We start from the raw sequence: 11,586 nt of genomic DNA on the forward strand, positions 1-11,586 counted from the left end.
CCGTCATCATCACCATCATCATCACCATCACCATCACCTCCATCATCATCACCATCATCATCACCACCATCACCACCATCACTATCACCACCACCATCATCACCACCACCATCATCACCTCCATCATCACCATCATCATCATCACCTCCATCACCATCACCACCATCACCTCCATCATCACCTCCATCATCATCACCATCATCATCACCACCATCACCATCATCACCACCATCACCACCACCATTTTATCACCACCACCATTATCATGGTTTAAATGCCACCACTATCCTTGCTGTCTCCTGTCATAATCCTTCAACCAGGCACCCCAGCCGGCAGCGTTTCCAGCGTCTAACTCTCCCTTCACAACGACCATGATCACTCAGCTCCCCAAGGACCACAGCTCCCCAGGCTGCCACACTCTCCAAGTCTCAAGCCAGGCCCCAGGCCAGTCTGTGATCCCAGAAACAATGGGAGAGAGCGTTCCAAACCAGCTGGGCACGGTCAGCGGAGGTCAGGGGAGAAATGAGGCCTCCTGCCAACAGCCATCAGAGTGAGCCTCTGACCTCAGTCGAGCCTTCAGATGAGTGTAGCCCCAGCCAGGAGCTTGACTATAACCTCAGGACACACTCTGAGCCAGAGCCACCCAGCTAAGCCACTCCTGATTCCTGATCCCCCTCCCCACCCCCAAAAAATCCCGTTTGCTGATTTAGGTGGCCCAGTTCGGGGGTATTTTGTTACACAGGAATAGATAACTAATACACGGTCCTGAATAAAATGAGGCAAACCTGCCGATATCCTCAAATCTGCGGGAGCTGTTACCTGCCTGTGTGTGCACAGTCTTCCCTAAGCCACGTGACTGTAGCCCACGGCACCGGCACCCACGTACTCCCCTCCTGGTTCGGGAGCCCCACCGTCCAGGAACAGGGCTCTCCTCCCAGGAGGATCCCCAAGACTGGGCACAGAGCTGGCAGGCAGTCTGGGCAGTAAATAAAATGCCCTTCACCGTTCCTACATCTGAAGCATAATGAGGTAGGGGGCCGAAAGCTCTCAAAGCAATTACCTGACACGCAAAACGTCCTTGATATTTCACTCATTTAACCCATGTTACAGAGAAACGGTTATGCGTAAGGCCCTCTGGTGAGGCCAGGGAATGCGGTGGACACGAAAACCCCAGGATGCATACTTGGGGCGGGGAGGAAGGGGGCACGGCGAACTCTTTACAACCCTGTCGGACCCTGAGGCGGTCAGGGCCACGATCCCTTCTCTGCGATTCTGAAATCCAAAAAACTCTGACCACGGCAAGAGTTTTGCTACCCATTTCGTGGCAAGACCCGCGTGTGGCTGTGGGCTTGGTTATAGCCTTTCAACCCCACTGAGAAGGAGCCTCCTGTGTCGTGTTGTGAACATAGTCACGTGGGAGATGGCAGGTGCCCCCCAACCCCGGACCCCCCACGGGTGTGCTGTGTGCTCTGTTACTGCATGAGGTTCTCAACAGTCCCGAACGCCTCGGGCCCCAGGGTTTCAGAGACGAGACCACGGGTCTGAGTTAAGAAGGGTCACCGGCCAGCGCCCAGCCCGGACCGGCCGAGGCCCTGGCGGTGGCTGGGGGGCCGCGGGGAAGGTGGGGACCCACCATCGGGCGGGCACTCACCGGAAGGAGCCGTCCAGGTTGGCGCGGTGGATGAAGCTGAGCTTGGCGTCGGCCCAGTAGAGCTTCTGCTCCTCGAGGTCGATGGTCAGCCCGTTGGGCCAGTAAATGTCCGAGTCCACGATGATCTTCCGCGTGCTCCCATCCATGCCTGCCCGCTCGATTCGAGGTGTCTCTCCCCAGTCTGTCCAGTACATGTACCTGAGGAGGAGGCAAGCACGAGCAGAGAAGGCTAGCACAGACCTGCCTTTTCGGTCTCTGTTTCCTGTCGACGCGGCCGCAGACGCATAAACAGAGGCTGAATTTGTCCTAAAATCTCACCCATTCGACATAACCAGTGCTTAGGGCCTGGGATATTATTGCTTCCAATTTGTTTTCTAGAAAGTTAGTAATAGGTTAATCTTTAAACAGAGTTGGGTAATCAAAACATACTGGGTTCCCAACTCGTTCTTAGACAGCAATATATTCTGGGTATCCTCTCCTTTAACAGAATTCTTCCTTCTTGTCTTTTTTTTTTTTCATTTTTATTTCTGAGAGAGAGAGAGAGAGACAGAGCGAGAGAAAGAGAGAGAGAGAGAGAGAGAGAGAGACAGAATTTGAAGCAGGCTCCAGGCTCCAAGCTGTCAGCGCAGAGCCCGATGCGGGGCTCGAACTCATGAATTGTGAGATCATGACCTGAGCTGAAGTCGGACGCTTAACTGAGTGAGCCACCCAGGCGCCCCCTCCCCCCCTTATTCTCTTGATGATAGAGTACTGTAAATTATTTACAAGACTCCACATCAGATGTTTGAGTTGTTCCTGATTTTTTGCCACTACAAAAATGCTGTAAATGAACTTTTTTTTTTTAATGTTTTATTTATTTTTGAGAGAGCGCAAGCAGGGGAGGGGCAGAGAGAGAAGGGGACAGAGGATCTGAAGCCAGCTCTGTGCCGACAGCAACAAGCCTGGAAGTCAGACACCCAACCGACTGAGCCACCCAAGGGCCCCTGTAAATGAACTTCTAAAGCCAATTAAAACACGTAAGATGGAATATTATTTAACAGTTTTAAAAAGTTAGCCATGAAGCCATGAAAAGTCATGGAGGAAATGTCAAAGTGTATTAATAAGTGAAAACAGCCAACCTGAAAAGCCTACACACCGTGGGATTCCCACCATAAGACGATCTCAAATCTTGGGGTGCCTGGGGGTGCTCAGTCAATTGAGCATCTGACTTCGGCTCAGGTCATGATCTTACGGTTCATGAGTTCGAGCCCCGCATCAGGCTCTGTGCTGGCAGCTCGAAGCCTGGAGCCTGCTTCGGATTCTGTGTCTCCCTCTCTCTCTGCCCCTCCCCCACTTACGCTCTGTCTCTCTCTCTCTCTCTCTCTCTCTCTCTCTCTCGCTCTGCTCAAAAATAAATAACCATTAAAAAAATGAAAAAAAATCTTGTCAAAACCACAGACTGTACACAAGCACATAGACAATCTCTGTACCTTCCCCTTAATTTTTCTGTGAACTTAAAATCGCTTAAAAAAAAAAACAACAAAGTCTATTAAAAAAAAACCCACATGGGGGTGTGCACGGACATTACAACAGCAGTTTTCCCTGGCAGGGAGGGCGGGGGGTGACCTGGGCTGCTTCTGCCCGCCCCCCGGTTTACAGTAAAGGGCGGCACGTCACATCCACGAGAAACGACCCCAATTAAAGCTTCTTATGCGGGGACACTGGGGTGACAGGTTCACACCCCCCCCCCCCCAGTACCCAGAGAATGCATCCAGTTGTCCAGGCAGGGCGACCACCCAGCGTGCACAGCTCTTAGCGACAGCGGACCACACCAGCCCGAAGGACACATGACCCCCCGCGTTCCGGTCAGACGCGGATGAGCCACGGGACCCAAGGATGGGACACCTGTTTTATTTGGCCTGCCTGGCGCGGCTCTGCAGCCAGGAGGGCAGGGTCCACTTTCACTCCGAGAAGCCCCGCTCCCGGCGGTGGCCCATGACGCTCGCTCTCCAGGTGGTACGGCCTCCCCGCTGCCCTCCTGCTGGGGTGGGTGCGGGCAGGTGCATCCTGGCCTCTCAGCAAATCCCATAACCCTCGGTCTCTGCGACTGCTTTAAAGGCCAGCAGCATGCCCACGCGGGGCCGATGGGGGTGAGCCTGAAAGCCCGACCCGGGGAGGCAGGGAGCTCCTGGGTCCCCCCGCCCGTGCCGTCTGTGAGAGGGCCTGCGGGGAGCGCAGATCCAGGTGGGGAGAGGCCGCGCCCCGTCGCAGGCCCACAGACTCTCTCTTGCCTTCCAGCTGCTTCTCCTTGACCAGGCAAGTCCCCCACTGCCCTTGGCTCCGCTCCTTCACAGGCCGGATCTGGTCCCCTTTCAGCGAACCCTGAGCGTGCCCGCTGCTGCCTGTGTGCCAGGGGCAGCTCTGCGGCCACAGCAGGTGCGGGTGCCTGGGGGGGAGCCACCCCCATCTGTGAGGCCGAGCGGTCTTGCCAGGGGGGTGTCGTATCCGAGCTGGTGCCACGCCCACCTGCTGGAGGAGCTGGGCCGGGGTCCCTGACGATGAGCTTGCAGGGGCCAACCACACCCGGCCGCTGTCACCGAGCTCTGCTGCCCTCCAGCCCCGGTGGGGACGGAGAGGAAAAGAGAGCACCCTTCACACGGAACACCTCTCCCCAAAGCCTCCCTTGCGCTCTCTCCTCTGCACCTGGAGACGTGGCTGACGCAGGGCAAGCAGGAATTACTACTCCCACTGGACAGATGGGAAAACCGAGGCTCCAAAGGAGCCCCACGTCACATGCCAGTGGCTTGGGAGCGCCGCATAGCTCTCTGAGTGAGGCCAGGGCCTGGCCATCATATGACTCACCCCTGTGCCAGCAGGCCCGGGGCGGTGGTGAACTTTTCCTGGCAGCCCAAGGCCTGCAGGTGCTGTCGGCCAGCTCGGCAAAGGCTCCCGCCAGCCTGGTGTAGATGCCTTCCTTCCCGGTGTTTTCCCGCCCCCAGCAGCCTGGAGAGGGCCCAGCCTTTGCGCCACCCGCCGAGAAGGTATCAGGAGAATAAATCTCAGGGCAATCCACTCATGCCCTTCCCGAATGCTCCACGGCAGCCAGCGAGAAAGGCTCCTCAGGACCTCCTCGAGGAGCATAATTCAAATTCCTTCCCCCGGGTCTCATCGCAGAGGCCCGCTGCTTTCCTTAAATGGGGAATCTGCGAGCCCCTCTGTCAGCAGAGACCAGTTGGCGTGGATGTGCTTTGGCAGGATCCCTGAACACGGCCACAGGCCCGGCCAAATTCCACGGGGGAAAATCAACTTCCGAAGGAAAGCAGAGCGCCTGGTCTTTGCGCAGAGGCTGGCCGCGGTCGTGGGGCGGTCGTGGGTCGTGGTTGCGCGTTACTTTAGGGCAGGACCATTTTGCATGTTAAAGAAGGGGTTGGGTTTTAGACCCGGCTTTAACTTGAGACCCAGGAGCCGCTGCAGCCCCTCGCGGGCCAAGCAGGCCGGGGCTGGTGCGGCCCCCACGCCAGGTGCTCCGAGCCAGAAGGTCCTCCCCAGAGCCTGACCTTGGCCCTGGGGACGCCGTGGTCCTCCGTCTGCCCCGCCTGGTTGCTCACACTTTGCCACCGGTGCTGCCGAAGCATTGCTAGGCTCAGCGTCAGGACCACGGGCGCTCCTGGCAGTGGGGCTCTTGGTCACGTGCACAGAGACAGACTGAGAACCTTCCTTCCTGATGAGGAGGTCCGGGTGGGTACCCCCTCATCCGAGGAAGAAGCCCAGTGGGAGACCATGCCACCGGAGGGCACGAGGAAACGACAGAGGCTCTGACGGGGAAGGGGAAAGCGGATCCTGCAACCTTGTGCAGGGACGCAGCACAAGACCTGTTGTCCCAGCTCTCAGGACGGCAGTCCCGTCCCCAGGACTCAGCCCCAACTTGTGACTTATGTCACTGTGGGCATCAAGCTGCCGGCCCGGAGTCCTCTCGTCCTGGGCGGCAGGGCGCCTCAGGGGACAGAACGGGCATCTCAAACCTTAGCCACAGGGGAAAGAAGCGTGGGGGAGAAGGCCAGGGCCCCAGAAGCCCTTCCCAGGGCGTCAAACCCAAGGTCAACGTCGCCCCAGGAGCAGGGTGTGGGAGAGAATTCAGAGGCAACCTCAGACGGGATTTTAATCCTTTAATGGGAAAAAGCCAGAGCCAGAGACTGACCGGCTCCCGGGGATGGTACAGGCAAGGCCAGCCTGAAGACTGCTCCCCACCAAGCACCCCCCCAACCAGGCACAAGCACCTCCCAACTGAGCACCTCCCCACCAAGCATCTCCCGATCAAGCACCAAGCACCTCCCAAGAGAGCACCTCCCCACCAAGCACCCAGCACCTCCAATCAAGCGCCTCCCAACCAGGCACCAAGCACCTCTTCACTAAGCACCTCCCAACTAGGCACCAAGTACCTCCTAACTGAGCACAAGCACCTCTCAACCAAGGTGGTGACAGGTCACGAGGAAGAAGAGAGACTTCTGTGACCCGACACGGAGGCTACGTTTGGGGTGGGGGGGAGGGGCATTTTTAGCGTAACAACAACACGTACCGAAGCCACTAACTGTTTGTGGTGTTTTCTGCATGACATGTGACATGGTCGCAACCCTGCACAGCTGGGGACACTGAGACAAAGAGCAGCAGCACACAACCCTTGCCTCTCGTCTTTCTCTCTAACCTACGTGCAAAGTAACAGCAAACCCCACATGGTTCTGCCTTCCAAACAGATCCCAACTCTGGTCGCTTCTCACCCACAGCTCGCCAGCTTTCTGATCCAAGCCGCCACCCGCTACGACCAGGTGACAGTGACAGCCGCCAATGAGCCCCCTGCCCCCACCCTGAAGTCCACTCTGGCTCCAACCGCCGGAGAGACCCCTTAATGCACGGGCCAGACCCAGCGACTCCTCCACTCGAAATAGGGCCTGCCCCTCACCCACTCGATGTCCTCCCCTCTCCCCCCACCACCCCACTACAGCCCCTCCAACAGGCCGGGCCTCCTCCTACCCCAGGGCCTTTGCACTGGCCACTCTACCCACAATATCCGTCCCCTGTGTGGCCACATGGCTCTCTCTCTCTCATCTCTCTGCTCAAATGTTGCTAACAGACACTCCTAGGCTCCTGACCTACAGGAAGCCACTTGCCTCACCCTCTTTGTCTTTGGGCCCTGCGTTATTCTCTTCTGGGGCTCATATTCTTCTCAGACATACTATCTATCTATGGCCTTCCCCCCTCAGCGCAAAAGGGCCTCAAAGCGGCAATCCTCAGCCTCTCCCATCACTGACAATGTCCCCTCCCGGCCAGGGAGACTCAGCCATGCCAGCTGCCACCTCCTAAAAGGTGGCCGGCGACTCCGGGAGTCGCGGAGCCACACCGCAGGAGAGGAGAGGTCTGAATGGGGAGCATCCTGGGAGGTCAGCGTGGCCCCGGACAGCTCAGCCTGCTTGCGGTGGGGGTGGCAGAAGGGGCCTCAGGGACGCCACTGTCAGGCTTGGCCCCCCAGGATGCTGAGGCTGGGGTGCTCCTCCGGTGGGGGGCGGCCCCAGGCTGGTCTGGCCTGACTCCAGTGAGTCTGATTATCACGACCTTCGGGGCCGTGAATCCCAGCCCATCCCGCCCCTGGTGCACGCGCACACGGTTGACATGGGAACCGGTGGGTTCTAAGTCAGCACGCTGAGCACCCCGGACATGCGGTTTACTTGGCCACCACAGCACCCCTTCGCCCAGCCTGTTCCCCGAGCCGCCCGCACACCAGCCACAGCGCGGCCAGGGTCACCCACAGGGCAGAGAGGGCACGGGCGGGGACGAGAGCAAGTTGGTGGCATTAGGTGACCAGAACCCAGGGGGTCGTACCGTCTTCCTGCTCCAGATGTCAGGGAGCCGTCCGTCTCCGACAGCGAACCGACGGTGGTTCGGCCGCTGCCTCCAGGCAGGCACCCGCCGCCCGGGGAAGGGCGTGGGGGAGGAGGGGGCTCGGGGGGGGGGGGGGGGGGGGGGGGAGGGCCGACGGAGCAAGCAGCTCCCGCTCAGGACAGTCTAGCATGAGCCTGGCCGGGCCGGCCGGCGACACTCAGCCGCCTCCCCACGCCCCCTCCAGCACAGCCTCCAAATCCCAGGACGTTCCCGGCTTCGCTGCCAGTCACACAACCCCACCCGGATCTCACCGCCGGGCCCTGAGCCTTCGCGGGGCACGGTGAGCCCGGCCAGCCCAGGGAGCAGAGGAGAGCAGACGGCGTCCGGGAGAGGCCAGGGAAGCAACCCCCGGCCAGCTCCACTTCCGGACAAGGGCCTTCGCCTTTGACACCCATCTTCGCCCACGCTGCCGGAAAGGCGTACACGGCCCAGATTCTACCTGCTGGGGTGCCACCACGCTCCCGACAGAGACACCCAGTGACTCAGATCCACGGCCGAGCGCTCCCAGAGCCTCAGACGTGGCAGGTTTAAAAACGGAAACCCAACCCCGGAACATCGAGGGGAAACAATTCTCGACAAGCTCCGAAAGGCGAACTCCTTTTAAGAGGGCCGGGTTTCCTCTGCAAGAGCTGCTCGGGCTCAAGGGAACTCAAGAGGGAAACCGCGACCCCCTGAGCCCCGCCAAGGAGGAAGGCAGCTGGGTTTACCCGTGAGCGGGGTCCAAGGCGATGGCCCGCGGCTGGTCGAGGTCCTGCCAGAAGAGGACCTTCCGGGACGTCCCGTTGAGGTTGGCTACCTCGATGCGATTGGTCTCGGAATCCGTCCAGTACAGCTTCTTGCCGACCCAGTCGCAGGCCAGGCCGTCAGGCGACACCAGGCCAGAGATGACCACGTTCTGCACGGCCGCCCCCGTCTGGTTCAGGTAGATCTGCTTGATGGCCTCCTCGCTCACGTCCGTCCAGTACACGGCTCCCTTGGAGAACTGGAAATCCACGGCGGCCGCGTCCTCCAGGCCGCTGACCACGACGGTGGACTCCAGCTTGACCCCGCCGGCATCCACCAGCCGCACGTCCCGGCGGTTGGCAAACAGCAGGAGCGGTGAGGCTGTGGGGGGTGGAGGCAAACCGTGAGGACCGCTGCCCAAGCCAGGAGCCGCACGGCCCGGGACGGGGGGGCTGTGGGCACCGACCGCGTGCCCGGCCGCGCCCCGGGCCCCCTGCTCCTTCCCTCTGCTCCCCGAAGCACTGGCAGGAAGGTGCCCGGGCAGGCCCAGGCCGGGCCATCGCGAAGCTCCCCCAGTAACGGTACCGCTGTTACTGAAATCACAGAGGGCGGCCAGCCAGCTCCCCCAGGCCACGGTGACTCTCGCTGCCACGCCCGTCGCCTCACACGGGGATGCCGCGGCCGCACTGGGCCTCTAGGGGCCGCACAGAAGTCACCGTGACGGCAAGGGAAGGGGATGTGAGGGCACCAGTCCTGGCCGGGAGAGCCTGAGGATTCCCGTGCGATTCCCGGACCCGCTGTCCGCGCTCAGGCCCCTTCCTAGGACGGTGGCCTCGGTGTCCCAGTCTGGAATGCCACCCCTCAGCTCAAACCCCTCCGCCAGCTCCCTGTGCCGCTGGGACTGAGGCCAGGCTGCCAGAGCGAGCGCCCCGCTCAAACCCAGGCCACGGCCTCCGCAGGCCGCGCGGGGACACCAGAGGGCTCAAGGTCAGGACCCCCCGTGGGGCTCCCCACCGCCCCTGCCCCGTCAGTCTACAGCTCTGAGGCAGGAAGGAAGGCTGCAAAGATCAAACGGGGGGTGATGAGCCGCATCGAGCTGGGCATCCTGACCTCTCGCAAGGAAGGGATGGCCACAAAGGACATCTGTCCCCAAATCTCTGCCCCAGGCAGGTATAAACAGAGAGTACAGAGCATTGGTCCTCACGGGCTGACAGCTCTTTGCGATTCGCACAGAGAGCTGTGCGGGCTCCTCTGGACCCCGGGGACCCCGTGCGTGGGCCTGGGCTGGGGGTGACATCGCGCCCATCTTACGGAAGGGGAAGATGAGACTTCGAGAAACACCTGCGCGGCCAGGTTGAGCAGCCCCCGCACTCTGGAACCCGTGTTGTATTACTTCTCGGTGTATGGTTACTTCAACAGGAAGTTTCTAGGAATTAAAAAATGGAACCTTCCCTGTTCTCCCAGCTTCTTACAGGAATCTTTCCCAACGTGCCGAGGGTCCCAGCGGACCCTGCACTCCAGGAGGGCCCGCCAGCCTGGGTAAGAGCAGTGCCCAGCAGCTGCTGTGTAAAACGTTTCCCCCGCCCCACCCAGCCTCCAGCACCCACCTTCAAGAAGGTGAGTTACCTCTGCCCCGTAAGAGGTGTGGAGGAAAGGGGGGGGTGCTGTCCAGAAGGGTGTAGGGCCCCACGCCCAGCTAAGGCTCTGGAGAGTGGAGGAGGGACGCCCACGGCCACAGGCCTGGCCAGCAGCTGGGTGCCGTGCAATGGTCAGGTGCCAGCCAGTGGGAGAAGGGGGAGGATGATGGCCAGGGCCATGGAGGGTCCAGAACCTCCAGAGGAGGAAGAACCCATGACCACCAGAGGCCGGGGGGCCTTCCCTGGGAACAGGGCCACATGTGGGATGTGGAGGACACAGGGGCAGCAGCGGGCAAAGCCACAGCAAACAAAGACACCCCACGGCACGCCCAGGGTGATGGGCGTGCCTGCAGCACATTCCCATTCGTCACCATCGTGACACTCCCGGCCACCCAGAGCAAGGATTACCAGCAAACCCGTTCCGCCTGCGAGGTTTAAGGTGCCCAGGCTCCTGAAGTCCCCGGCGGCCAGGTCCCCTGGCTCGTCCCCACTTGTCCAGCAAAGGCGTGACCTGCCCAAGCACGCGCAGTCGAGATCCCACACTATGGTTCTTAACCTTCTGAGGGTCACGATGTTCCCTGATAAGCTGGTCCTCTCCCCACAGACACACAGAGGCACACAACACACACAGTACTGTCACCAAGCCCTATGACGTCCCCCGCCAGGGAGGACCTTGCTGAGGCATGCAGGGAGAAGCAGCTGACTTCTCTTGCTATACATCAGGATCTGTCTCAGGAGGGAGTGAGCTCCCTGTTGCCACAGGTAATCAAGGGGAAGTCGGAGAGGACAGGTGAGGGGCTGCAGGGGAGGTGGACGGCCCCGCAGACAAGCAGTCTCCAATCGGCTGCTCTCCAGCCAGGACGTGCGGGGTGCGGGGTGCGGGGTGGGGAGGGGGCAAGTCGCTAGCCCAAGTGTTAGCCAGGAACCCAGAACACCCAACAGAGGTCTCTGAGTGGGATGGGGTGCTGAGCAGGGAGGGGAGAAGGAGGAAGGGAGCTCTTGGAAGCTGCCCCAGGCACAAAAAATCCTAGCTGTCTGTTCTTTCTCCCCAAACTGGAAAGACCACATTTTCACCATGGTTTACACTCTGGGCAGTTCAGGTGTATCCTTCAAAGGCCACAGATGGGGGGGGGGGGGGGGGTTTCAATTTTTTGTGCTTCTCCCAAAGTGAGACTCTTGGGGAGGGGAGCCACCCTGGGAAGCCAGGGGTGGGTGGGCGGCAGGCAAACGTGGGTGCAGCCCAGGCAGGCGCGGCCCCAGCGGGCAGGCCCTTTCCAGGAGGAGCCACTCCTGCTTCTAGACTGTTTAGAAAGCATGGCACACTCAACCCCTAAGTCCCCAGAGGCACCCACCTCACTCTCCAGTCCCCTGGGAACCCACAGAGAGGGGGACTTCCGCAGCTAAGAGAAGGCAGCACCCACTCTCCCGGTGGCCTGCTCAGGGCCTGGGGGACCCCGGCCAACTGGACCCCCCACCAGGAGACAGGGCCTCCCGGGGGGAGGGGGGGCTCCTCTGCTCCCCCAGGTGGAGAGACGCTAGGGGGGCAGGACAGACAGAAGCCAGCCTGCCATGGTGATGCTGGTGGGGGCAGGGCCAGGTGGAGCACAGAAGTGGGGAAGGTCCCAGGACAGCAGTGAAGAGGGACAGTGCACTGCACCAAGC

General features: G+C 60.5%; 1 protein-coding gene across 1 annotated transcript in view; it reads right to left on the minus strand.

Annotated features, from left to right (window-relative positions):
- LRP5 (LDL receptor related protein 5) overlaps nt 1-9,584 on the minus strand; it is a 74,997-nt gene extending 65,413 nt beyond the window's left edge. Inside the window, exons 1-3 of the mRNA XM_049614788.1 lie at nt 9,492-9,584; nt 8,272-8,981; nt 1,652-1,849 (exon numbers count right to left, since the gene is read on the minus strand). Coding sequence (XP_049470745.1) covers nt 1,652-1,849; nt 8,272-8,981; nt 9,492-9,584 — 1,001 coding nt within the window. The remainder of the gene's footprint in view (nt 1-1,651; nt 1,850-8,271; nt 8,982-9,491) is intronic.
- Between the last annotated feature and the right edge of the window lie 2,002 nt (nt 9,585-11,586).

Source organism: Panthera uncia, chromosome D1 (genome assembly GCF_023721935.1).
Source record: "Panthera uncia isolate 11264 chromosome D1, Puncia_PCG_1.0, whole genome shotgun sequence".
NCBI lineage: Eukaryota > Metazoa > Chordata > Mammalia > Carnivora > Felidae > Panthera > Panthera uncia.